This window comes from Rhinolophus sinicus, linkage group LG06 (assembly GCF_036562045.2).
Source record: "Rhinolophus sinicus isolate RSC01 linkage group LG06, ASM3656204v1, whole genome shotgun sequence".
NCBI classification, from domain to species: domain Eukaryota; kingdom Metazoa; phylum Chordata; class Mammalia; order Chiroptera; family Rhinolophidae; genus Rhinolophus; species Rhinolophus sinicus.
In genome coordinates, this window is record NC_133756.1 from 165,005,553 (window position 1) to 165,033,374 (window position 27,822).

General features: G+C 58.1%; 1 protein-coding gene across 3 annotated transcripts; it reads right to left on the bottom strand.

Moving 5' to 3' along the window:
* Window positions 1–11,639: 11,639 nt before the first annotated feature.
* TSPAN32 (tetraspanin 32) lies at window positions 11,640–27,305 on the bottom strand. Of its 3 annotated transcripts, XM_074336913.1 has the most exons (9): window positions 27,199–27,305; window positions 26,425–26,539; window positions 25,572–25,669; window positions 21,844–21,918; window positions 16,303–16,404; window positions 15,704–15,790; window positions 13,863–13,946; window positions 13,489–13,580; window positions 11,640–12,966 (listed from the first exon to the last, which is right to left on the bottom strand). In XM_074336913.1, exons 1-9 carry the CDS (start codon window positions 27,262–27,264, stop codon window positions 12,816–12,818), a joined length of 870 nt encoding a protein of 289 aa, XP_074193014.1. In that variant the 5' UTR covers window positions 27,265–27,305; the 3' UTR covers window positions 11,640–12,815. The 3 variants fall into 3 exon arrangements, with proteins under 3 accessions (XP_074193014.1, XP_074193015.1, XP_074193016.1); XM_074336914.1 differs by lacking the exon at window positions 13,863–13,946; XM_074336915.1 differs by lacking the exons at window positions 26,425–26,539; window positions 27,199–27,305 and adding an exon at window positions 25,752–25,847.
* Between the last annotated feature and the right edge of the window lie 517 nt (window positions 27,306–27,822).

The window sequence follows — 27,822 nt, forward strand, 5'->3', positions numbered from 1 at the left end:
AGGTGACCCTGACAGATGCCACCTCACGATGATCATGTCTCATGTTGACTCTGGGGAGGGAGGAAATTCCCAGGAGGCTTGAAAGAGTCACGGAGTGGGGGGGGGAGCGGGGCGGGGCACTCCTCCTCTCCTTGTGGGCTTGGAGGATCCACTATGAGTCCGGCCCTAAAGAGTGGGAAAGAGCCAGCTCTGCCCTCCAGGCAGACGGGAGACAGGTAGGAGAAGCAGAAAGGACACTAGTAAGGTGGGAGCAGGGGGAGGGACAGAGGGTCAGACCCAAGGCGGTCAGGGCCAATGGTGAGGTGGCTGGCTCTCTGGCCTGAAGGCCAGTATGAGGTCACTTTCAATCCTGACTGTCTTGGGAGCCATTGGCAGGTTTCTGCAGGGGCACCACAGGCAAGACTTCTGACCTGAATGGGGACACATGTGGCAGCAGACTGCCTTAGCCCACAGTGGGACCTGCACTCACAGGGAAAATGGGCCTTGAGGGTCGGGACCACTTCCAGGTGCTGGTACCTGTGGGCTGTCCGCAGGGACCACTTCTGAAGTGCCAGGGGCCACCAACTGACCTTGTGAGGACTGAAGGGGACCCACTAGTGCATTAACCAGGGTTCTCCAGAGAAACAGAACCAGTAGGAGGTGTGTGTGTGTGTGTGTGTGTGTGTGTGTGTGTGTGTGTAATATACTATATATTATAAAGGAGATTGATTATTACAAACCAGCTCGTGTAATTATGGAGTCTGGGAGGTCCCAGGACCTGCCATCTGCAAGGAGACCCATGACAGTGGGGCGTTTAGTTTCAGCCCGGAGGTCAAGAGCAGGGAGCCGATGGTGTAAATCCCAGACCGAAGGCTGGAGAAGAGGAGAGAAGAGGTCCCAGCTCACGGGATGAGGCAGGAAAAGGGGAGAGTCCTCCCTTCCTCTGCCTTTGGTTCTACTGAGGCCTCAGTGGGCTGGATAAGCATCCCCATTGGGAGGGCCACTGCCTCACTGAGCCCACTCACTCAAATGCTAATCTTACCTGGAGACACCCACCGGGTATTCCCAGAAATAATATTCCATCTGGGCACCCCATGGCCAGTCACGTTAACACAACACTGAACATCACAGCAGCAATGACACGTGTGGCAGTGTGATCTGGGGCAGGTGGGCCTCAGGGACTGCGTCCTGGGAAAGATCCCCAGATCCCCATTGTGGGCTGGATGGCCCACAGCCTGGAGCTTCCAGCCAGGCTCTGAGACACACAGACCCAGAAGGGCTGCGTCCAAGAACGATGGAGAGAGGGAAGAGGCTTGCCTGTGCTGGGCCTGGCATGGGAGACCCCTCCCTGTGCCTGTCCTGCCCACCAGCCCGTGGGCGAGGCTGAGGCCCTGAAGACAGGTGGGGCAAAGAGTGGGCCTTGCTGCCCAGGTGCGGTCAGCTCTGAGTCTTTCCCTCCATGTGACTTCTGGCTGGTTCCTCAGTGTCCCCATCTGCAGTGGTGCCATGGAATGTGAGGCAGTGAGAGGAGCAGCAGGCTGGAGGCCACTGCCTCCTTTAAGCTTATTGGCCAGACAGGCTTCACTGCCAAGTCCAACTCCAAGGGCGGGTGACTCACTGCTCTTCTGGGACACGCTTTCTGTTCAGGGGGACTCACTGAACCCCGCCCTGTGCCTTGATTTCCTGTGGAAGTAAACCGAGACCACCCAAATGAATGGAACAGAGGCTGTTTATGCAGAGAATGCTGCAAAGGGGATTCAGCCACCCTCACTGCACTTGGCTGAGACTCAAAGGCAGGCCCTGAGGGGGACAGCTTCCTACTTACAAAAGGAAGAGTTTACCATCCAAAAAACAATCCATGCGCCACATTAATAGAATAAAGGGCAGGATCATCTCCACAGTTGCAAGAAAAGCATTCGACAAAACCCAGCACTCTACCCTGATGAAAACACTCGACACCTCAGGAATGGAACGGTTCCTTGAACGTCTGATAAAGGGCATCTACAAAAAAGCTGCCTGGCTGATGGTTACCAAGTGCAAGACTGGAAGCATTTCCCCTAAGGGGGGGAATAACACAAGGACAGCCACTTGCTGTCACTGCTATTCGCCATCTTGCTGGAGGCTGTGGCCAGGGCAAGTAGGCAAGACGAAGACAGAACAAGGCATCTGTACTGGACAGGGAGGCAGAGGACATGACATTGTGTATAGAAACTGCTAAGAAATACACCCAAAACCTGCTAAAACTAATAGACACGTGCAGCAATTGGCAGGTGACGGGATCAAGGTACGAAAATCAATTTTATTTCTATACACTAGCAATGAACAGTCCACACATAGAATGAAGAAGACAATCCCATTTGTAATAAATAGCAAACATAACAAAGTATCTGGGAATAAATTCAGCCAATTTATTGTAAGGCTTGGACACTGGGAATTACAAAACATTGTCAAAGGAACAAAGGCACGTCTAAATAAATGGAAAGATTCCCGGGGTTCACAGATCAGAAGACTCAGTCTTGTCACAAGACCAGTGCTCCCCAAATTGACCTACGGCTCCACATAACCCGTGACAGTCCCCATTGGCTTTACCAGGCTCACCCTAAGTACTATATGATTACAAGGGCCTGGGACAGCCAAAACAGTCTTGAAAAAGGAGAATACATTTGTTGGACTCACACTTCCCAGTTCAAACTTCCTGCAAAGCTACGGTGATCAGAACCACATGGACACCAAATGCATAGAATCGAGAGCCCGGAAATCGATCCTCACCATCCCGGACCCTCCATTCCGTCTTGTCCCCATCAGGCCTCCGTCTGTATAATGGAGCTACGCCTAAGAGACAGTCTCGTCTCTGGCCCTGAGCCTCATTCGAGGTGCGAATGCCATCTCGGGTCCCCCTCATTACATAACATAACCCGTTTATTCACCCCTTTACCCTCAGCTGCTGTTCCTCCTCCCCTCCATTTGTACCCAAACACTTCCACCTGCGGGATGACATCAAGTGTAAAAGTGCCTTTCTTACTGGGGAATCAGCCTTCCTTCTGGCACTGGGACTTACAGCCCCTGTCTTGTGATCACTGCATCAGGTGGGGGGGGATGGAGGTGATGTGGGAAAGAAAAAATACATTTGTCATATTGGTGGACCCAGGTGGCCGCCTTAAGCGAGCACATGAGGATATCTGCTTGCTGATGCCCGTTACCTGCCAAACCTGGAAGGGGGTTCTCCTGATGGGCACTGACATGTACCCCTCAAATTCCCGTAGTGATTTCCATGGGGCGGTGCCCCCTATGGGCATCCTCTAAGATGGGCACCCTTGTGCCTGACCGCAGGGCCAGACCATTGGCCACTGTCCATGGATCAGTGGAAACCCCAACACAGGGGCTTTTCCCGTTGCTCAAGGCTCCCATCACTGCTGGGCAGACAGCGTACATGTCAGCCCATTGAGCTGACCAGTCGTCACCTTCTTCCATAAGAGTGGTGGCCTTCTGGCCAGGATGTTGTCCATTCTCTGTGGAGCTGCCATCCACAAACCAAGCAGAACTCTGTCGCTCAATCAGAGCTGTTACAGGGCACCAAGTGACAATAGAGTCAGGCAACTCCTCACACAGCTCTGAAGTCAGGTCCTAGGGGCAAGGAGGCTCCCTGCTCGGGAGGGTCTCCCCCGTGAGCCCCCCAGGCAGCACACACCTATATAAACCACTTCTATTCCGTTATGAAACTCTTTTGGGCACTGCCTTCTCCACTGAGTGTTTCTCTGATATCGCCCAAGACACCGTGGTAATTTCAGGTTTAAAGATTATTTTATGCCTTTCTGTCATAGGGGTGTTAAACCACATTTAGGCCAGGAGCAGAAACCTTATCTTAAAAGCCATCCTGTCTTGCTTTATCTCCTAGGGGCCTGGGATCGCAACCTGGGGCCAGGCCGTGGAGCTGGAGGGCTTGGTCAGGCCCTGAACCCTTTGTCAACGAAAATGCCCTGAAACAATGAAGGGGGAACAGCCTCTTTACCCCCTCCTATAAAACTCCATACCCCTCTTTGCTTGGGGAGGTTATGATCTTTTCCCTCTGCTCTAGCCTGACCTGCAGCTCAAACACACCAAATAAATTATAATAGACCAACCTTGGTCTCCCGCGACTCATTTCCGCTGCCCTGCCTAACAAGGGGCAGTTTCAAGTAATATCTGCTAGCAAGCTTGCAGTTGCTCGCAGATGGGAATGCTCTATTCCAAAGTCCTGTGCTGGTCGCTGGGCGACGCTCACCGGTTTGGGCCATGGGCCCCAGTGCACTCTCCACGCAGGGTCATCGCACAGACTCTGTCCCTACTGCGTTCAGGCTTCCATTCCACCCTGTGTGGCCCAGGCCCTCTTCTTGGCTCCTGGTTAATACTGGAGGGGCAATGTATATGCCTAGCAAGTATCCCCAGTTAGCCACAGGGGAGGAAAAGTAATTTTCTTTCTACTCTTCTAAATTCTTCTGGCTGGATTGCTTATCAAACTGACACAAGACACATCAATGGAAAAAAGGATCAAATTCATTACGTATGTACAGATTGGGGTTCCATAAGAATATGGGAGCCCCCCCCCCCCCCCAGGACCTACCAGACAGCTAAGGCTCACTTGCAATCTTGAGCTAAGGAGAAGGGTGGGGGTGGGGGTGGAGGGTGAGTTTGGGTTTGGACTTCAAAGAGCAAGAAGGCAATTCAAGTGACAAAAAGAGTGAATGTTTGCTAAACAAATGTGTGCTGGGTCATCTCTAACAGGACAGAGAGGGGACTTAGGTCAGAAGAGCTGGCTGGGCTCCTTCCTGCTTATCACACACTTGTCCTTGTGAAACTATAGTTATCTGGGATGGAGCAGATCCTTTATCTAAATTCCTTTAGGCAGCTGGAGAGACCGTAAAAGGCTTTTTGTTTTCTCCTTCTTCTGAGTCTTTTATTTCCTAAAAATAAACAGCTTAAAATAATCAATATCGCATAATGGCAAGTGTTTTTGGGGTGGGGGTAAATTCTGCTTCCCCGTAAGACACAGCGTCCAGCCCCATCGTCCAGTTAGGTAAAAGCCTGTTAAAACATTCCAGCTTTCATACTCCTGTCACCTCTTCCACGTCTGTCGTCCCCCAGTCTGCTTGCAGCCCGAGTCAGGGCACCCTGATGGGTTTTGGTGCCACGGTGCATGCAGCTCCTGTGCCAAGGAGTCCCCTGACCATGGTACCCACTCTCCTGTGAAAGGCTTTGGGGCTGAGCTAAGGCTCCTTGCCAATCTTTATCTGGATGAAGCTCCCTGAATATTGCCCCAGGCAATCCCAGGTCTGATTCCTCCTTATAATCTCACCTTCCTGCTTTTTAAATTCCTCCAAACTGGGGTAAATAGAGCAGTGGACTTGTTTGGGGTCCTTAAATGTTGGGGGACCAGCAGAGGGTTCCTTTGGCCCACCCAACCTTGATAGTGCTGTGTTCACACCTCTGTTTAGCTCCCAAGAATGTCCACTTTGTTAATCAAATTTCTTAGTCATCTAAAGATTTCCATGCTACCAGGACATCCCCCGACTCTGCCTGTGTCTCTCCCCATTTTCTTGTTAGTTCAACATTTTCGTTAGCATCTGTAAAACCCAGGAGGGGAAGCTGAAACAGCAGATTCTTCCAGAAGCCTTCCTAGAGAAGGGGTGAAGGGTCCGTGGACCTCCCTGCATATTTCTTTGCAACTTCCTGTGAATCTGGAATTATTTCAAACTAGAGTGTTAATAGAAACAACTCTAGACCATGAAATTTGAAAAACTTCGATGAAATGAGAACATTGATAGAAAATGATAAATGGACAAAACGGACTCAAGAAGAAATAAAATTAAGAATCTCTCAAGTTCCCAAGTCGCCCGAGTTGACAGTGAAAGCTTGTCTTCCCAAAGAAGGGCCAGCTAAGGAACACAGAGGAATGGAAACGTCAGTGATTGGCTGTGCCTAAGGCCTGGCAGGTTAGTAGTTTAAAGCAATAGCCATTTATTGTCTCACAGTTTCTGTGTGTCAGGAGCCCGCATGTGGCTGGGTTCTGAGTCCTCTGACTCAGGGTCCCTCACAAGGATAAGCCCCAGGCCCTCACTGGCTGTCGGCTGGACCTGGCTGGATGTCACCTCGGTTCCTTGCCCGGTGGGCCTTGGCACAGGGCAGCTTCCCTTACGGCTCCTAGCACAGCAGGCAAGTGACAGAGAAGAGGGAAGCAGGTCTTTCTGTGGCCTGATCTCAGAAGTGACACCCATCACTTTTACCTTATTTGGTTGTTAGAAGCATTACTAGATCCAGCCCAACTCTAGAGAAGGGGGTAGCATCTGCCTGTGAATGTCAGGAAGTGGGGGTCTTTGTGGCTATTTCAGATGCTGGCTACCACAATCAGACACTGACCACTTTGCCACAACTGGTGAAATCACTGATTTACGCAAGAACCATCAGTGGACGCCACAGCCAGGAGGGGGATGTTTGCTGGGGAACCAGACATCACGTGACTTCCATAGATGGTTGGCTAGTTGCAAAGAAGAGATACAACTTTACAGTGGAGATATGTGGCTGTCACCCAGTAATCAGACAGCCTTGCCGACGTGGGACAAGCAGATGCCGTGTGCCCCGGATGTGGGCAGTACAGGGTACCACATCTCACCTGTGGCGGGTCCTTGCCCACCGTGGCTTAGGTTCCATCTTACCAAGCCTTTAGCGTCCACTCCAGTTACGGGACAAACGGGAGGAGCATATGGGATGACACCGTGGAGAAGTGGCACCAGGACCTGGGGCCTTCAGACACCTCACTGGGCACCTGAGGGGAGGAAGCGCTGGGGTGGGGGTAACGACTGCTGTAACTGAGAAAAGACTAAAGAGACGCCCCAACAGGGGCCTTGATTGCATCTCGGCTTGATCAAACCAGCAATAAAAGCCACTTGGGGACATGGGGACAGTTGAATATGTATTATATTTTCAACACTATCAGGAAGTTACTGTTAGCTTAGATGGATGTGATAAAGGGGTTGTGGTTTAGCTAGAGCATATCTTCTATTTTAGGAGATAAATGCTGAACTGATGAACTACTTATTTAGGGTTGAAGGGTCATGATGTCTGTAATTTAAAAAACTTACATATGTACATTTCTTAAACATATATATATATATTCTGGGGGTGCCAAAAAATGTATCCAAGTGGACACTTGGGTCATCGTTGCTCAAGCAGTAGTTCGCCATCATCAGCAGTGTCTGGACGCTGATGGCAACCACTTTGAGCACCTCTTGTCATTGCAGAAGTCAAGTGTGACGTGTATTCATATTTTGTTGTCAGTGTATATTATTATAATTTTAATAGTATTTTCCTTTCTTAAAATGTGTATACATTTTTTGGCACTGTCTATATATATATATGTGTGTGTATATATACATATTTAATATATATAAATATATATATATTTATATATATATGTATGTAGAGAGAGAGAGAGAGAGATTGAGAGAGATTTTAAGGAATCGGCTTGTGCAATTGTAGGGGCAAATCTGAAACCTGTAGGGCAGGTGGACAGATAGGAAACTCAGGTAGGGTTTCCATGTTGCAGTCTTGCGGTTGAATTCCTTTTTTGGGAAATCTCAGTCATTGCTCTTAAGACCATCCACTGATTGGACGAGGCCCACCTGTGTTATGGGGGGGTGAGCTGTTTTACTCAGAATCACTGATTTCAATGTTAATTGCATCCACAGAACACCCTCACAGGAACATCCAGACCGGTGTTCGACCCAGCAGGTGGGCACCAAGGCCTGGCCAAGGTGACACATAAACCTAGTTATCACAGTGCATCTGTGTGTGTTCGTTGTTTGAGTCTTTCTATTTCTTTTCTGCATGGAAATTTTCATTAAGAGGTGAAAAACAACCAAAGGACATTTGTTCACCAGAATTCACTATTAAGGGTAAGTCAAGCCACAAATTAGGAGGCAGTATTTACCATACGTACAAGCCCCAAATGATTTCCACCCAGCTGTACATCAACACTCCCCATCAATCACTAAGGACAGAACCCAGTATGAGAATAGACAAAAGGCACGAACAGGCATTTCACAGACCAGGCAACAGAAATCGCCAGTAAACATGGAAACCTGGTTACTAAGTAGAGACATGAAACTTAAACCCCGAACCGGATGCCGTTTGACACCTACCAAATTGACAGAAGCTTTAAATCTGTGTAGCAGCCAGAACGCTTGTGGTCTGCCCTGCTGGCAAGTGCACAGGGTGAGCACTCGGAAAGCACCTTGGCCGTGGCCAGTGAGGGCCAACACGGACCCCGCAGGCGGGCCCGGCGGGCCCTCCTCTAGGTTTGCCCTGAACCAGCTTTTTTTTTCGGCCTGTGTGCTGCGCCCCATTGGAAGGGCGGGTCTTGAAATCAGGTGGTGGCATAATTGCAGCTGTGGGTACAGATGATGTTAATTGGGGCAAAAGCAGCAGGTGGTTGCACTGAGGGCTGCTCGTCACTCGTGGGTGCCTGTTTCCTTTTTGCTTCTCGTAGGTCTAGCCCAACAACATGCAGAAAACCACAGAAGTAGCTTTCTCCTGGGAGGACAGTGGCAGGCCGTTGCCTTGGGGCGAGGCAAACACGCTGGCTCACAGCCATAACTGAGTCCTTGGGCACCTGGCCACTTCTCCATCCCTAGAACGTTGCACTGACGCAGCTGGAGCCCAGGAGATGGCGGGTTGCCGTGGTAAAAGCCATGCATGGCAGACAGCGAGAGGTAATTACCCTGTGGTAATCCTTTCGGGGACAACGGACACGGGTGTGTCCCCTGCATGGCGAAGGACAACGGTACCTTCTCACCGGTGCGCCACATGGTTTGGAGTCCTATCACACAGGGCGTCATGTGGGGTTGCAGCTCCTGCTGCCCGCACCAGGACGCAGGACATGGTGAGGCCACAAAGGAACACCCACGGAGCCACAGATAGGGGAGTCATACCACTATACTCTCGCTGGCGGCTGGGTTGGAGACACAGGAAGCAGGAGCCACACGATCCACAGCCTGCCATCCACTTCTGTGCCAACCGACCCCACTTGCTAACCGCAACCCGCGCTTGCTAGTGTAGCCACGTCATTTATATCAGTGGCCAATGGCTAACTGGTAACAGCTGATGGCCAACTAGTCACAGCCGATGGCCATCTACTATCCGAGCCAGCACCTTTCCACGTGAGGCTGAGATCCTGGTAACTGCTCTCTGGGACTCAGTCCCCACAAAGCCACATTTTGGTGTCTGCTTCTCTGCTGCTACCTGTGCCCAGGCCGCACGTCGGGCTGCCGGCTTTGCAGAACGCAGAGCAGGAAGGTACCCAGGCGGGGGGGAGCGTTGATGCAGGCTTGGTCGTTGTGACGGGTGGGGGTGGGGGGCGCGGGGGGGCACGGTCCTAGCGGGTATTGATGGAGCCTGTGGGAAGCCGGATGCAGAATCTCAGTGCCAGTCCCACATGTGGGGCACAGCCACCCCAATTTGGCAAGGCAAGGACCTCTCCTCTCTTTGAGGTTCTGTGTTTGCCTTCCCCTGGGCCCAGGTAGGAACTGACCCATGTCTACTGGGGTGACCAGAACTGCCCGTCCTGAATTGCATGTTGTTTGCCTGTTGGGACATGTGGTGGGGCAGGCCCAGCAGCTCTCTACTGCCCAGTGACATTGGGTTCCTGGACTCTGGTAAAGTGCTTGGAACTCCATGGCAGACAGGCTGCCTCTCCCCCCACCGCCCCCGGGGATGCCCAGTGCCTCCTGTGCAAAGCAGACATGGCGTAGGAAGAGGAGACACCTGTGGGCCATGTATGTATCTATCCATGCATCTATCATATATCTATGTATCTATATGTCTATGTATGTATCTATCATGTATCTATCATGTATCCATCATGTATTTACCTATCATGTATTTATCTATGTATCATGTATCTATCTATCCATCATAAGGAGAATTACCATAGGAAATGCCTCATGTGATTATGGAGTCTGGGAGTTCCCACGACCTGCCATCTGCAAGGAGACCCAGGACAGTGGGGCGTTTAGTTTCAGTCCGGGGGTCAAGAGCAGGGATCTGATGGTGTAAATCCCAGACCGAAGGCTGGAGATGAGAGGAGAGGTCCCAGCTCACAGGGTGAGGCAGGAAAAAGGGGAGAATCCCCCCTTCCGCCACCTTTGGTTCTACTGAGGCCTCAGTGGGCTGGATAAGCACCCCCATTGGGTGGGCCACTGCCTCACTGAACCCACCCGTTCAAATGCTACTCTCAGCTGGAGACACCCCTCCACCCACCCTGGGCACTCCCAGAAATAACATTCCCTCTGGGCACCCCGTGTCCAGTCATGTTGACACAACACTATGGCAGAGCCCACTTCCTGCCTGGAGAGGCCCCGCCCCTTATTCCGGATTTGGGTTTGCTCCCTGCCTGTAATACTTCTGTAATGGCAGCCCTTTCCTCAGATGCCCACTGAGGCCAAATGCTAGGGTGGTGGGAAGTCGGGGTGCAGCATACCCCAGAACGACCACCCAGAGCTCAGGGAGAGGCCTGGCAAACCAGCAGGATGGAGCCAGCAGCTGTGGGACCAAGGAGACGCTGACCCAGGGACCAGCAGCTACCTTCCTCTGGGCATCCCTGAGCTGCCTATGTTGGGTTATGTGTGCGGCTCCCCAGCACCCGTCCACGGCCAGGCACAGCACCTGGCTAATAGGAAGGGCAGACCAACAGCCAGTGGAAGCATGTGGGGGGCCCCTCGCTCCCCATTGTTTCTGGCCAAGACACTGACTTGACAGCCAAAGGGATCAGACGATGGGGAGATGCCCGTGGCATTGATGAGGGTTCCCGTTTACCATCCCCCAAAGGAAGTTGGCCCTCTGGGATGGCAGACTGGCCTTCCTGGGCATGGTTTAGGACCACGGCTAGAGGGCACGCTGTGAGACTGCAGGGGTGTCCTGCAGGCTATAGTGCCAGTGGCTAGTGAATGGTGCCATTTCCCCCACATCAGAATGCACGGGGAGAGGAAGGGGCCACACTTCCTGTGATCAGAGCCAATGAGCCCATCACAAAAGTTGCCTCTTGGCCCTGTTGGTCCTTCCTCTCCTGGTTCGGAGGTTTTAGTGACCAAAAATGGAATGCTTTGACCGGAGCACAAAATAATGGTGTGTGAGTTGGAAGCGGTGGGTGCCACCTGACCACCTGGGGCTCCTGTGCCACCGGGTTAAGAGGCCATGGTGATGGCTGGGGAGAGGCTCATCAAGAGCTAATACACGATGGGAGTGGGTTGGGGGTCCCCGAGGTCTTTCCTCATCCTGCCACATCTGGTCATGGAGATTGGGGGGAAGGCCAGGCTCCAAGGGATGAAGGTCTTCATTTCTCAACTCCCTCCAAAATCAAGAGTGGGGTCACCCCACCAAAAAAAGAACCCAGACCAGCTGGAAGAACATGGAATGGGTCGGGGGAGGCAAGCCGTGAATACTGCGTAGTCATGGGCTCGGGACGAGTGGCCGGGCAGCCATCTACACGTTCCAGCAACATTCCATTCCTTCCCTTCCCTTCCTCCCTCCCTCCCTCCCTCCCTTCTTTCCTTGTCATATACATTTTCACAGAATTTACCTAGATTTCCTTTTCTTTCCTCTCTTTCCACCGTTGTTGTGCCGAGGACGTATTGCTGGTGCTTTCTTTAAAATTTATTTCCTGAGTTGTAGAATAATGAGATGACAAGCACAGAAGCAGAGGAGGAATGCAGCTGGACTGTCACCGAATGCAGGACCCACGAGACGCTGGGGTATCTTCCTTTGGGGACGAGGACTTCAGCTAGAGGGGTGCCCCTTGCTCTGTGTTAGATGGGGACATTCTCGGTTTTAGAGCTGCAAGTGTGGGAAGCGTGTGTGACTGGAACCACAAGGGGTGGACGGTAGTGGGTGTTTATCACTCTGTCCCTTTTTTGCCTGCTCATCACAGAATGGCTCTTCTTATTTTGGAGGCCCTCCCCCTTGTTGGTCTTGGTGGGGCAGCCCTGCCCCCTCTATGGAGTTACAAGGGTCCCACTATCCCCTTCTCCTTCATCAGCTTGTTAGGCCTTGGCCGCGGCAGCACCAAAAGAGGTGTTTGACTCAGGACTGTGGATTTTGAGCAAAGGAGGCAAACCCTCGGGGACAGTTAGAATTCATCAGAGGTGGTCTGGGTGTTCAGTGGAGTGGCTGGGGCAGGCAGAATTTCTAACATGCACCCCCCCTCTCCGTGTTTGCCTTAATCCTTGGAACCTGTGCACACGGTGTCACTGGAGATGTGATATGATTTCCCCTTAAGACAGGGACGTCACCTGTGTGGGCTCAGGTTGCTGCATGCACCTTCGAGGACAGAGTATGTTCTCCAGCCTCTGCTCTCCAAGCAAGAGAGGGGAAACCAGAGAAATTCTCAGCATGAGAAGGACTCAGCACATCATTGCAGCCTTGCAGGTTGGGCCACGTGAGAGGGAAAGGGGTGGTCTCAGGAGCAGAGAATGGGCCCCTGCTACAGCTGGCAAGGACAAGGGCCCTAGAAGTGGATCCAGGTCACCCCGGGTCTGACCTGCTGCCTCCCAGCACGACCCTGTCAGGCCTGCAATCTGGCTCTCCTGTTCTGACTCACTTCCCAGCCTGTTCCACCTGAGTGTGTGGATGACCCTTGACCCCATCTGCTGACATGGAGCCCGCTTGTCTGGCCGGGCCTCCCCCTCCCCATCTCACTGCACTGAGGGCACAGCTCACATCTGCCTCGTAAGGATCACATGGGGGCTGAGGCCGGGCCATCTTCGCCTCTGTGGGTGGACAGGGGGTAGGACAGGTGCTGAACCAGAGCGTCAGTTGTCCTGGAGCAGCCGAGGGCCGTCCGCGCGTCCCCTTGGGCCCAGACGGTCATGCAGAGCGCCTGCTTCTGACAGGTGGTGAAGCGCGAGCTCCTCCTGGAAGCGCCTGAAGACGCTGGGTTCCTGGGGCTGGCGGCCACGGGCTCTGAGGAGCAGATGGACTGAGGCTGTTCTAGAATGTGGAGGGGCCAGGTAGGATGCCTGGGCAGGGAGGGAACCCAGATGGCCAGGAGGCAAGACCAGGTGGGGTGACCAGGTGGGGCGAGTGGAGGAAACAGCAGGCAGGGACAGCTGTGAGCACTGGGGGTGTGGGGGTGGCAGGAGGGGCTGCTGGGCCTGTGTCCTCCATGCTTCCTGTGCATGGGGAGCCCTGGGGTTCCCCCAGATCAGAGGTCCTGGCCTGGGGCTGTAGTTTGGGAGCCCCAGAAACATCCATCTCTCGGTGTTGGTGGAGATGGCACTTGTGAGGTTAGGTCTTGGTGTGGGCTAGGGGCGAGCAGAGGGGCTCCCATGCCGGCCGTAGAGCGGAGGGCATGCGGGTCTGGCCACTTTGCAGCTGCCTCCTGCCTCAGTGTGGCCAGCCACCCCCAAAGCGCCTCTTCTGAAGTATCCCCCTGGGCCCTTGTCCAGGGCCCTCCCCCCGGGTCGGGGGGCAAGCGGGGCCTACCGTGGGCTTAGCGTGTATGTGCCCTTGCGGTCCAAGATGCGGCCGGAGCGGATGGCAAACCCGAGGAAGGAGCTGAGCAGCATCGCGTACACCTGGGAGGGTGGCAGTAGCACCTGTACTCGTAGCTCCAAGGGGAGGGGCTCACGGCCTCCCCAGGAAGTGACTGGGTTCCACAGATTCCCAGTGGTCTAGGGAAGGGAGAGAGGCAGGCACCACCACCACCCGGGCTGCCTCACTGGGGTCACCCCTGGTGTTGCCAGAGCAGAGATCTGACTGAGGGCTGCCCAGCCCCGCCCTTCCAGCTGGGGTGGGGACAGGTAAGCAGAGAGACAAGGAGGTGGGGACAGGGCAGTGAGGGGGGGGCAGGAGGGTACCATGGAGGCCAGGCCCACGCTGGCCAGGGTTGAGGTGATGTGTCCGTGTGTCCTCAGGAAGCTCCTGATGCCCTGTAGACAGTCCTGGGCAGAGGGTGGTAGCATGTCACCCACCCTGCCGGCTCCGCCCTGCCTAGGCTTGGACCTGCAGTGCCCACTGAGGCCAAATGCTAGGGTGGTGGGAAGTCGGGGTGCAGCATACCCCAGAACGACCACCCAGAGCTCAGGGAGAGGCCTGGCAAACCAGCAGGATGGAGCCAGCAGCTGTGGGACCAAGGAGACGCTGACTCAGGGACCAGCAGCTACCTTCCTCTGGGCATCCCTGAGCTGCCTATGTTGGGTTATGTGTGCGGCTCCCCAGCACCCGTCCACGGCCAGGCACAGCACCTGGCTAACAGGAAGGGCAGACCAACAGCCAGGTGAGGGGCGTGGGGGCCCAGGCGGTCCCTGGGTCCGGGCTCCATCCCTAGGACTTGGCATCCACAGAGGCTCTTTCTCCAGGAAAAGGGGGTGACGACCCATCTCTGAACCACTCAGATGGGCCAATTGGTTTGGAGGAAGGATGTTGGCATTTGGGGAAAACTGGGGGAGGTGTGGGGCTTGTGGGGTGAAGCTCTGAAGGCCAGGATGGGGAGGAAGGGGAGGCTAGCTTGGAGCCTGTCTGTGTGTCCATCTGTCCACAAGTTCACTTGACAGGGTCTAGACCCTCAGGCCTCCCTGCTGTGCATGGACCACTAGCCAGGCCGGAGTCCAGCCCTGCTCACACTCAGCTCACACTTGGCACTCAGCTTTGTTGTTCCAGCTAGGAAGCAGCCCCAGGAGCCCTGGGCACAGACCTGCAGTCTGGCCGGGGTGCCCTGCGGGGAAACAGACCCAGTGTGGTTCCATTTCCTCTTGGAAAGCAGCCCAGGGCAGACCATCCCCGCCCGCCTGCCCCCAACCTCCCTTTGGTGACTCTGCAGACAGCCCAATGCCTGTGCCCACCCTCCTGTGCAGGCCCCATGCCCCACCAAGGAGGCCTTTACAATCAGCACCCAGAAGGTGCATGAAGGGAGCAGGCCCTCACCCCCACTCTGCACATGGGGACCTGAGGCCTGTCCCTGGGTGGCATGAAGCCACCGCCCCAGCTCGTAGCCCCTGGCCCAGCACACTGGGCCTCCCCTGCCCTCGCCTCCCCAGCTCGCAGCTGCCCTGGGGCCGATGGTGCTGTGCTGCCTGCATCCCTCCCTGGGCCCTGCGCCATTTGCGTCCTCCTGTTTGTTTCTTGGAGGGCGGCCAGAAGCCCAAGAGATAGGGGTGGGTTTGTTTCCTGGACAGCGGGGAAGGGGAGTTGGGGAGGTCAGTGGGAGGGAGGAGGTGCCAAGTCCCTCTCTGGGGCCTTAGGGAAAAGTGGGCTTCCTGCCTCTGGTCTCACTGTCACTGGAGCTCCTGGTGGCCACATTGGCCCAGGCTGACCCTCCAGGCTCCACCTCCCTCTGTGGAATGCCCTTCCCACTCCTTGGGAGCCTTGGGACGCCTGCCTCCCCCACTTCCGCCTCCCTCCACGTCCCCTCCTTAGCCCGCATAGCTGACCCCTGCTTCGTGGGCCCTGGCCACTGATCACCTCTGTTTGTTTGTCTCTCACCCACCCCCTGTGCTTCTAGAGGCTCCCGAGGGCGGGGTCTCAGTGCCTGGCCCTGAGCCTGGCCTTGGGGAGCCTCCAGGCCGGAAGTGAAGGAGTGAATGGAGTATGGGGCCTGTGTCGGATCAGGGCAGGCTCACCCGCACAGCCACGGCTCCCTGCAGCCTCCCATCACAGGCAGCCTTCCTGGAGCCCCTGCGTCCTGGCCCCTCCCCCTCACCTGTCTCGTGGCCTCCTCTCCCAGACACAGGTCAGCCTCGGAGCTGCCCAGGAGGCTGGAAGGGGTGCTCTTCCCACAGCACAGGAACTGCAAGAACAGAATTGGGGGGGGGGGGGGCAGGCTGTTCTCAGAACCCCAGGATGCCTGTTGGACGGATGGGGAAACTGGCTCTGAGGTTCCCTGCCTGCCTGCCTGCCTGCCCGCCTGGCGGTTGGCACACCTGCCAGTGCCAGGGCCGGCCTTGAGCGCTGCGACGATGCCCTCACGGGGGCCCTGCTTAATGCTGTTAAGTCAGCACCCTGCAATGCTTAATCGTTTTTGGACAACAGGCATTTCGTTTTGCTCTGGGCTCCGCAAATTCGGTAGCCAGCCCTGTCCAGGGCAGAGGGAGAAGGACAGGAGATGTTGGTGTCCTCCCCCCACCTGCCCCACCAGGGGCATCAGTGCCTTGTTTCCTGGGAAGCCCTGCTCAGTGCCTGGCATGAGACGGCTGACTCTGGGGGCCGCCCGGTGCCCATTTTCTGGGTCACAGGCCACATGGGGAGTCTGAGTGGCCCAGAGCCGCCCGGCGATGGGGAGGCTGCCCCCAGCATGCTCACCGTGTCCTGGATGGCCAGCAGCTCCTGCCACTGGGTGCCGGAAGGGTTCTTCACCGCCTGGTCATACACCAGGTCGTAGATGTCCAACATGGCGTCCTCCACCTACACCAAGAGCATCTCCAGAAGGTCCGCCCCCTCCGAAGGCGGGCCTGGCCCATGCTGCTGAGGGCTGTCCAATGGCCCCCTCCTCCTCCCTCCACCAGGAGGAGCTCCCTGAGGGCAGAGCCCGGGGCCCCTAGGTGGCGGGCCACAGTGGTTCCCCAGATTTTAATTGTATGGACCCTCCCCTCCGTGAGAGTGGCTATTAATACCACTCCTGCTCCCCAGGGGTTCCTGCGGGATAAGCCAAGGACTCCAGCCCTGGTCTTGTGGAGCATGGAGGGCTGGCCGAGGGAAGTGTCCACCTGCTTCTCTTCTCTGGAAATGGGCGGGCAGTGGGGCAGGAAAGCTGACAGCCAGGCCTGGGTGGAGAAGGCCAGGAGAGGGCTTGTTCCAGGAGCTCAGCTTCCTAGTGGCACTGTAGCTGTTTGCCCAGACCATCTGCTGGGCTCCAGGCAAGGCTTCTGGCCAGTGAAGCCATGGGCACCCAGGGCCAGCTCCAGGCAGACAAGGCCTCTGGGGGCAGATGATGGGGAAGGAAGGCATGGAGCTACAGGGGCCTGGCTTGGCTCTGCCTTCAGTCAGCCCCCGTCACCCAGACCTCCTTGCCTCTGCCCATCTAAACACTCCCTCTGTGCCTTTGCTCATGCTGCCCCCAAACCAAAATGCCCACCCCTTGCCAAGTTATTCCTTCAAAGACAAACTGGAATGTCGCCTCCTCTAGGAAGCCTTCTGTGACTGCTCCAGAGAACTGGTCTGATGACACAGGCGAGGCCTCTGAGCTTTCTGCCCTGTGATGCCTCCTTTCCCACCTCAGAGGCCCTGAGCCCTTCCTTCCCACCCCCAGGCCCTGCTGACAGCTGGGAAATGCTGATGGGTGCTCGGGGTGCCCCAAAGGGCTGGGGTTGAATGGAGGACCCACTGTTGCTCTGGCCACTAACACCTGCCCTTCGGAAAGGAAGTGGAGCTGCCTGCCCACAGCCTGGAGGACCTGGGGGCAGGCAGCAGGAAGACAGTGGGGGCTGTTTTGAGCAGCCTTTTCCAAAGCCCCCGGGCACCAATAGGAACCGGAGGGACTTCCATCCCAGACACCGCTCCTGGTATGGACTATATCTCCCTGTTTAGTCATGCTCTGCAAGTCACCCCAAACTCAGCCAGCAGGGTCCTTCCCATCCACTGGGAGGCGGCAGCAACCTGGGTTGAGGGGGTGGGGGGCAGGCACCACACTGCAGGGTCTGGCCAGGGGCCCTGTCTCTGCTTGTTTCCTTGAGTGAAATGGAGGTGAAGAACGGCCAGGCCACTGTGTCCTTGTTTGAGGAGGTCCTGGTGACGCTGGGGGCCTAGTAGAGCCAGCCTGGGGTCAGAGGGGCAGGTGGCCGTGAACCCTCCTGGCTCCATGCCGCCACCCCCAACTCCTCTGCTCCCCCGACTAGGGCCCTGGTACATCCAGGGCAAGCTGTCATTATTGTAAGGTTGGCAGTACGGATGACACTCACTCGCTGGGGCTGAGCTGTGAGTATCTGTCGCCACGACCCCAAGAGCGAGGGCCATGAAGCAGATACTGCCAAGCCACACCCCCTCCCAAGGGCCCTGGGCCTGGAGGTGGGAGGCCAGGCTTCCCTGTCCCCACAGCCCCAGTGTCTAAGTGGTGCCCCACCATCTGGCCCCCAGCACCAGGTTCCAGGGGGCACTGGGGGCATCAGAGGCCAGTGTCTCCATGAGAAAACGGGGGGTGCACCAGGTGGACTTGGAGGCTGCTGGGCCCTGACACCTGGGTGCTCCCTGCCAGGGTGCCCTGCTCCTTAAGCCTGGTTATCCAGAGCTCCAGGAGGGGTCCCTCAGGTTGGGGGTTCCTGTACAGATTCTTGGGGAGTCCACACCCCGTCCCTGGCCCTCGGCCTGGGCTTGGCGAATCTCCAGGCCGTGCCCCCACCCCCACTGTCTGCTAAACCTGCCTGGGTGGCTCCAGGGGTGGCTTGCAGAGGCTGCAGGTGGTCTGCAGACCAGCCCCATGAAACCGAGGGCCAGCTCTGATGGTGGCCTGGTGGGACAATTGGGGAGGGGAGTGGCCTTAAGGCAGGGTGGGGGGCCCCAACCGCTGGGAGCTGTGAGGTCAGCAGCCATTTAGCGGTTCTCTTCCCACTGCTGTACTTAATCCTCACATGAATTATTAAGTGGAGCCAGGCAATTCATTTCCGACTGGCCCGTCTGGGGACAGGGGAGCTGTGGCAATGGCTCTCAGACTGTGGCAGTCGGGTAATTAATAGCCCTTTCACTCTGCATTCATCGCATGGCCACCGGGTCCCCACAGCGCTGGACCTTGCCAGCTTCGGGGCGCCTGCCAGGGCCTGAGGGAGAGAGTGTCCCAGAGACGTGGCAGCTGGGAAACCCTGTGAGCAGTGGGGGCAGCAGGGCAGCACCCCCTCACCCCCCTCAGCCCTGCCAGGGTCTACAGCTTGGCTTCTGGGCTATAGGAATACGTGGCTGGTCCCTGACCTCAGGTTTCCCATCTGTAGGGTGGCCCAGGACAAGCTGTCCTGACCCTGTGTTTTGGGATACCTTGGGAGGGGTCCCTCAAGGGAGGCATGGGGGGATGGGGTGGACAGCTGGGTTCCAGGCTCTAGACCCCCTGGAATAGATAGCTTCTCTGCTCACTGGGCCCCTGCAGGACCTTGTGGAACAAAGAAGCAGGATGGGATCTGTGAGGCCGGCTTGGCCTTGAGTCCAAGGTGCTTGCTGCGTCCCTTGGCCTAGGGGCACAGGACCAAACACTGCCTTGTGCAAGCCTCCACAGTCCCATGAGATGGAGGGCTGACCTGGGCGCAGGGGGCCTGTGGGTCCCACTAAGCCCTCTGCATGCACTGGCTGGTCCCGCCGTGCGGCAGCCCCCTTAGCCAGGTCTCCACACTCTTACAGACAAGCAAACAGGCCCAGGAAGGTGAACTGAGCAGCAAGGGTGCTGGGTCGGGAGGCTGACCCCAGACTTTGAAGCCAGGGGTCCTTCACTCAGGCCACCTCACGCCCACGTGGGCCTGGACGCGAACATGACTGCCCTGGAAGGCAGATGGTGTTCACCAGACCAGGGCCTGGGGTTAGGCAGGGCCCCAAGAAGTGACCCCTGAGGGCCAGTTGGAGTATGGACCAGGCCAAGACGATTTTTGTGGGGGATGGTGGCAAGGGTTGGGACAGAGAAGAGGCCCAGCTGGGAGCCATCAGCTTTCACCCCCTCCACTCCTCAAGCAGGGGCCCCTGCTGGACTGTGGCCTGTGGCCCCTGTGCGGCCCACCCCCTGCAGCACCTCAAATCCTGGGCTCGGAGCTGTAAACACACAGTGTCAGAGGAGAAAGGATGGATGGGCTGCGGCAGACCGTCCCAGGAGAGCTGGATGGGGCCCCAGGGCACCCTGGCTGCTGTCTTGACTGTGACCACCCACGCTGTGACCCAGACTGCTGTTGGGGGTGGGGTAGGGAGGAGGTTGGGAAACATGAGGCTGAAACGCTGGCCCAGGCAAGGCTGCTGGCCAGCCCCACTGAGAGCTGGGGCTGTCTTTTGGGGGCTCTGAGCCCCTCCAAGACCCAGAGGAAATGTCTGTTTTCTAAGCTGGTCACAGGTGGGTGACCCTGAATGATACCAGGGAGGCAAGCAGTTTGGGGCCACCCTTGCGTAGGGAAGGTAAAAGAGGCATCTACTCGGGGCAGAGAGCCCTGGCTGGTGGGCCAGGCCCCTTCTGCCTCAGCTCTGCCAGTGGGACCTCGTGCCCCCTCCCCAACTTGGGTCCCTCCATCGGTAGACCAAGGGGATGACCACCACACTCAAAGGCCGGGCGACTCGGCCGCATCAACTCCAAGGAGCACTTGAGGGAGAAACTAGGCCCATTTCTGAGGTAATGCGAGCAAGGACCAGAGAGGGTGATCACACACCTAACAGCACACAGCACGAACTCAGCCCCAGAACCAACCGGGTCTTCTGCCCCAACTGCTCTCTGTGAACCTCTCCATTCTAGGGGGCGCCAGTGCGATACCCTAATATGGGGGAGGGGGGGAGCCACTGGGACTCCTGATACACAGGGGGAGAAGTCATCGCATGTGACCTGCTGTTTGTATGGGGTTTTGCCTAGAAACAAAGTCCACTCTAGTTGGACTGGCCTCGGTGTCCCAGGCGGTCCTCACTGGGGAAACTGTAGCCCAGGGGGAGAAGGGACAGCTCAGGGTCACAGGACGTCAGGGTGGACGAGGCCTGCGCCTCTGGGCTTTCCTGTCTCTCTCTGAGGCCCCACCCCTGGCCCCTCGGTTCCTCAGGCTGCCCAGGGGTCTTGCCCGGGGCTGGGTTCCCATAGGTGAAGCTGGGCCCCTCTTGCCACCAGCCTCCTCTCAGCCAGGGAGCTGCACAGTCGCAAGGCCAGGGGTGTTGAGCTTCCCACCGTGGCCAGGAGTAGGCCAACACCTTGGCTGAGTGCTTGAAGCAGACATGCTCCCCTGTGGGGCAAGATGCCCCTTTGGGAACAGCCTGCATCCTGGAGATGCCTCCATGGCTGCCCCCCACCAGCCCAGAGGAGAAGCCTGACCTACCACGTATGCTTTCTGGGGGCTGTGCCCTATGTGACTGCGTTTCCCAGAGCCGGGACCTCCCTCCCTCCTTAGAATAGGGACAGGAGCCTTCTCACAGTCTGAGCCTCCTGGAACGCCCTGCCGAGACAGCAAGTGCTCAGAGGACATTGGCTGGATGGACGGACTGACAACGAAGGAATGAATGGACCCCTCCTGTGGAAACCCACCCCCACCATTACTGTGGGTACCATCCCCTCAGTCCCACCAATATGAATGTCCCTGGGACAGAGCCCATATTGGAAAGGGAACCAGTAGGATTCCACACACACACACACACACACACACACATGCATGTCCCCTGGCAGCCCCGTTTCCAGGTAGGTTGGGGTCCGGTGGATGAGGCCTGGACATCCTGCCCACTCTGTCCACCCCCACATATAAGGCCTCTCTGCCTACCTGGTGGGGCCCCCATCAGGAGTACAGACCCCTTAGTGCATCTTCTGGAACAGTGACACCCCTGCCTCTAACCAACCCCTCAGCTGGCAGGGCCTGCCCTCCCCCCGCTCCTCGTCCCCCTCCCCCAACGCCCAGGAGCACCCTCCCAGCCCAGGAGGGGCAGCCCTGAGGGGTCTTAGTGGGAGATCTGAGGCCTGTCCCTGTCCCACCTCCTTCCCCAGAGATCTGTTGCCCCCCTCCCAGGAGAGCACCAGCCCTCTGGTCCCTGTGCCCCCACCCCATCCGCGGGCAGAGAATGTCCCCACAGTGGTCCCCTCCCCTGCTCCGTACACCTGTCCCACCGCTCCCCTACTGACTGGTGAGTGGGTGGAAGCACGGGACCGACTTCGCGTCACCTCCTGGGATCCTCCCCTGGGTGATGGGCAGGACGGGCACTCACCTGGGCAGGGTTGTGCAGCCTCCAGAAGGCCATCTGCGTCAGGACACAGAACACCAACGCAAAGCAGAGGAAGCCCTGGGCAGAGGAGGGCCCGGTCACTCCACGGGACGCGTGTGGCCTGGTGGACTCCCTCGGCGCTGGGGCCGTGTAGGCTGCTGCCCCCACGGGGCTCGCCAAGACCCAAGGAGTCCGCCTGCGCCCAGCTCCCATTGCCTGAGGCTGAGACATGGCGCCGTGGGGAGAACTTGGGCAGTGGGCACACTGGTTCCCATCCTTTCTTCTGGACTTTTTCGGGAATTCATCTGCCACTGCTGATTTTGGCTACTGAGGGTCTGTCAATGGCAGTGCCACCCCCCACCCCACCCCAGGGAGGGAAGCAGTCCATGGCATGATAGAGACCCCTGCCCACTGCGGCTGCTTTCAGGAGGGGCACTAACCCGGGAAGGGCCAGGCAGAGCCCTCTCTGGGCCTGAGATTGGGGTTTGGGAGCCGAACTTCCCTGTTAGGTGGTCCAGGAGGAGGAAGGGCTCTGGGACCCTGGCTGCCCTTCTACAGGGCAGGCCTTATGCAGGCTCCCAGCAGGGACGGCTGGCTTGGTTTTGTTTTTGAGACATACCTTCAGGTCAAACCCCATCTGCTACAGCTGGAATCCTCTGGGGCTGCAACCCTCAGCCCCTGGGGCCCAGGCTCTGCCCCTGTGACCCAGTGACCCCAGTCCCCTCACTCATACCACTTCCTGGACCCCCGTGTCGGAGGAGATGGGTATTCCCTGGGAAATACCCTCCCATCCCCAGCTCCCCCACTGTGCCCTTCTTTCTCTCTGTGAGGGTTCTGAACTGGAGAGGTCCCCCTTGCAGTGGACCAAATGCACACGTGCCCCATGGCTCTTTGCAGGCATTTCAGAGGTCTCTGCAGACTCAGAACCCGCGTGTGTGCTGCCCTGGTTCTAGCCGGTCAATCCGGCCAAGAGCCACACAACCCAGGTGTCCGAAGGCCTGACGCACTGTTTGCACCACCTCCTCCACCCTGCTGGTCTGGTGAGGACACTGCTGCCCCAGGTGAGTGTGGCCGGCTGGGCCAACATGCCATTCCCCCTTCCGGACTGTCCACATGCAGCCTGGGGCAGGCGGTGACTGGGCTCTCCCACCTGGGCCTCTCTCAGGGTGACACCCAGGAAAGTTGACGACCAATGTGATAAAGAGATGCCTACAGACACCGACAGACACACAGACAGTGGCCAGACTGGGCAGGGAGGAAGAAATAGTCCACGTTGGGGGGAGGGGCTCTGGAAAGAATGGGCCACCCCACCCGCCCCCAAACTCCAGTGCTGGTCAGGGGGTCCCCGCTCTGCTCTGATGCAGGCAGCCCTCCAGCCTTCCCGTGTCCCTCCCGCCTGCTGGGGAGTCTGCAGCCCTCAGTTTCAGGATGGCCTTAAAGGTGCCTCCTCCTCTCTCTCCCTCCTCCCTCTCCCTCCTCCTCCCTCTCCCTCCTCCTCCCTCTCCCTCTTCTCCCGCCTCTTCCTCTCTGGCTGGCTGAGGGCCACATTCCCCATCTGGAAGCCATCGCTCACGGCTGCCTCCCAGGCTGGGGGCCCTGAGCCAGCTCTGGGGGCCAGCACTTTCCAGAAACCATTTCATCTCTCAGAAAGGAGCAGCAGCCTGTCCCCCCCCCCCCCACGAGCTCTCCCACCACCCTGCAGATGGGTGGTGGGCAAGGGATGGGCTGTCAGCCCCAAGACCTCTGCAGTGCTCAGGCTGCTGGCTATGGCCAGGCCCAACCTTGGCCATTTTCTTCCTCCTCGTTCTAAATAAAACTGCATTAATAAATCGAAATGGCTTCCTTCGGCCATGGTTGCCAGCTCTGCACTCTCAGTCCAGCAAGCGCGTTCATTTCCTGTGCTAGAGGCCGGTTTGGGGAGAGGCTGGAGGAGGTGGGGGCAGGAAGGGGGCGCAGCCAGGCCTCATCACGTTGGGAAAGATCTCCCCGCTCCCCAGCCCTTCATGTGTGCTCACACGTGCAGACACACATGTGGACATGCCAGCTACAACACACACACACAAGCACGCAGCTCAGTGAGCAGGTATCTGAGAGCCAGGCCTCCCAGCCCCTGCGGGGGACCGAGGGCAGAGACTGGGGCGTAGCCTGCGCTTCTCCCGGCCTGACCCCATAACAGCCCTCCTGGCCTCCCAGGTGCTCCCTGAGCCCCTAGCCACTGGTCAGGGTATAGAGCTGGGTGGGGCTCGGGGTGCTGGGTGGGGGCTGGGGACAGCCCTGGTGCCTGAGAGACCAGGCCAGGGACTTTGGGAACAGGCACCACAAGCAGAGGCCTCCTCAGGCATTTGCAGCCCTAAGCCAGCACCATGGCGCCCCCTGGTGTCCAACACTGCAGCGTCGCCACCAGCCTCTCACTGGGACCTGGGCCTGGTGGTGCCTGCAGCCTGTCCTCAAGTGCGCCCCTTTGGCCGGCCACACGACTTAGGGCTCTCCTTTGAGGGGACAGTTCAGTGCCCAGTCAGCTCCCCCTGGGGGTTCCCTCCCACCCGCACTTGGCCCCGTGGGCTCTTGGCCTCAGCCAGATCGCACAGGCTGGTGTCCTAACGGCCAACCGCCTGCCCCGCCCTGCCTGTGGGGTCCTGGTTAGAGCAGCCAGCCTGAGCTCACTCTGCCCCTGAGCCTGGGGCTGCAGCTCCAGGAGGTGACTCTGTCCCTGCCCGTGGAGATTTAACAACCAGGACTCACTCAATAAACATTCGCTGACAAGCTGGACCGAGAACCCTGCCAATCCTGGGGACCAAGAAGGCTGCCCTCAGGGGGCTCACAGGCCACCCGGGGAAGCACAGCCCCAGCACAAGCTTCCAGGGGTCTCAAGCCACTCACGGGGCAGGGGTGGGGTCTGCAGGAGCAGAGGGCTGGAGGCGGGAAGGCTGGGCCTCCTGGCGGGAATGGAGGGAGGGCGGCTGGATTACATAGGTCCTAAGCACCCAGCACTGTAGGAAGCTCGAGACGACAGGGGTGGGGAACAAGTGTCAGGTGGTGGCTGGGAGTGCAGGTGAGAACACAGGAGCTGCTGGCCTCAGGTCAGGGGAGAGAGGAGGGGCTTGAGCCCAGTGGGGAAGGTGGGGATGGCAGGTGGAGTGTAGGACAGGCCAGTGGGGATGGAGGTGGGCCCACATGGAGGAGCAGGTGTGGAGACAAGAGGCCACTGCTGTGGGGTGAAATACAGGGGCCTGTGGGACCTTGGGGGCCAGGGGGACCCCTCTGCAAAGTAAGGTATGGAGCTCAGGAAGAGCCTGGGCTGCAGGCCACCTGGGGCAGCGCACAGACCCAGAGCTACAGGTGATTGGCCAGAGAGGGGCATTTCCTTGCCTGCCCTGGTCTCATTATAACAGGAAATGAAATCCACCCAAAACCCCATTCCCGGGGTCCCTAGTGTAACAGAGCCAGACCCTCCCTGGGCCTTTGGGAATGGCTCAGGCCTGGGAGGCCAGACTCTGCTTTTCACGGCCCCCCTGGATGATGGGGTGAAGTAGAGCCCAGGTGAAGGGGTCCCAGCTGGCCTGGGGAGGGGTCCTAGCTGGTCTAGGTGGGGGTATCCTGGCTGGCCCACATCCCTCTGGCCACTGTTTCTGTCAGGACACTGTAGGGGGCAACAGGCTCCCTGGGCTTACAGCCCTGCCAACTCTTGATGCCATCTTGGGGTTGGGGAGCCAAGGGCATGGAGGACTCACCCCTGCCATGAGGCCACTGGCCTCTCTCACCGTGGCTATGGCACTCAGCACAGCCCCCAGGGTCAGGAGCCCGGCCAGGCTGATTCCTGCATAGAAGACTAGGTGGGGAGAGAGAGCAGGAAGGTTAGGGGTGTCCAGGATGGGGGTCCCCAGTGCACAGAGCCTGGGTCTGAAGCCCACCTGAAGTGGGGGTGTGTCCTAGACTTCTGGGAGCTCCGAATAGACCACACCTCCCCATCAGGCAGAGATGTGGTCTCTTCCCACAGCCAACGCTCAGCAGAGCCCAGCAGAACCCAGCCTGCCCACTGCTTCCGGTCCTCCAGCCCAGCCCTCCCGCTGGGACTATCTTTGAAGCAACCAACCCCCTTGCCCTAGTGACAGGTGGCTGAGTAGGGCCAATAATCTTATCACTCCAGACCCAGGCTTCCTGCTCTAGAGAGGCTGGGGTACAGGGAAGCTTCAAAAGTGGGGACGAGGGAGCACAAGGCCTGGGCTGGGTCTGCCACGGGACCCAGAGGGCCTCAGTTTCCCCCACATTCACCCTCCTTGGCCTCCTATGCTCGCTCCTGAGGCCTGGAGAGACAGCGCTGTCCCTGCGAGCTGCTCAAGGCCACACCCCGGGCTAAGCCCCTCTCTGCGGGAGCACACTCTCCAGGACAGAGGCCAGGGTCCAGATGCCCTCGATCCGACAAGACATGCTGTCCCCAAGGCTCCCAGGGTGGGGCGGCAGACCAGGCAGGGGCCCAGGCTCTGTCCATTGGAGCTCTTGCCTGCCCCAGCCTAGGGCTCCTCCCCAGCCACCTTGGCACCCAAAATCCCCTCCCTGGCAGTGGCTATCTGGGGCTTCACTTACGCCAGTGGTGCATGGCCTCGTAGGGGGTGTCCTCTGGGGATGCGTGGCCGATGACAGCAAAATGGGCCCCGAAGTAGGTAAGAGCTGCCATGCTGGCCACAAAGAGGCCCAGCAGCTGGGGTGGGGCAGAGCCAGAGGGTGGGGCAGGGCCAACATGCAGGGTCTCCCCACCAGCCTCCCTCCAGCTTCCTGCTCTCCCAGGAGACAGGCTCAGCTTCAGGGCTGCCAGGTGTTTCCTGGGGGTCTCAGGGAGGCCCGTGCCCCAGACACCCCAACACACAGCCCCGATCCCCCCACCCCCCACCACCCCACACACACACGACTGTGCAGTTTCTCCAAGGACCCGGGAGCTCGGATCGCTCTGTCTGCTGAGTGGGGAGTGGGCCCACCCCAGCCCTTAGCAGCCCCCTCCCACACCACGTGAGCACACCCTCGAACCCTCCAGTGTAGGGAGACAGCCCCCACCCCTGGCATCACCCTCTCCTACCCGTTCACCAGCCACCCTCAGGCCTCCTTCAGGCCTTGTGCTGCCCACTGGGAGGACGGACACTGCCTACAGGGGTGTCCTGCCCAAATGGTCACTGCACCACCAAGGACCGGCTTGCATGTCCACAGGGACAGGATGGGGACAGCAGGGCTGGTGTGTGTGGGTGTGGGGGGAACCACTACGTTGGAGGTCCAATAATACGGCCACCATACCATTACCTCCGCCACCCCCCTCCCCCGCCACCCCCCAGCCACCCCCTGCCACCCCACCCCATCTGCCTGTTTTACCAACACAAAGACGCTGGTGACCAGCATCTGGCATTTAGCCACGCTGACTCGATTCCAAGGGCCCATGGTCCTCTCCTCTCCTCTCCTCTCCTCTCCTCCTCCCTCCCTCCCTCCCTCCCTCCTCCCTCCCTCCCTCCCTCCTCTCCCTCCTCTCCCCTCCCTCCCTCCCTCCCTCCCTCCCTCCCCTTCCCTGCCCTCCTCTGCCCTCCCCTCCCCTCCCCTCCCCTTCTCTCTCCTCCCCTCCCTTTCTATTACAATGGTTCCCAGCTGGGGGGGTGGGGGCCTCAGACCACAGCTGCCTGCCCAGGAGGTAGGCTGTCTGTTAACACACCCTGAGAAGGGATCTGACCCCACCCCTCCCGGAAGAAGGGCAGGCAGGAAGGGGAGGGGCAGAGAGGCCAGCTCCTGCCACCTGCTGCTGCCCCAGCCCTGGACCTTTGCAGATAGCTGAGGCCTGTCGTGGGGTGGCTGCAGACATCCTGGGCTGAGGTGGGTGAGTAGGACAGTGCTAAGCAGGCCACTGGGGCCAACGTGGGCCAGAGGGGACATGTGGGGAAACCACCCATGTGGGTCTGGTCCTGACGAGTTAGAACTTGGGGGCCACTGCTGACTGTGGGGCTGCCT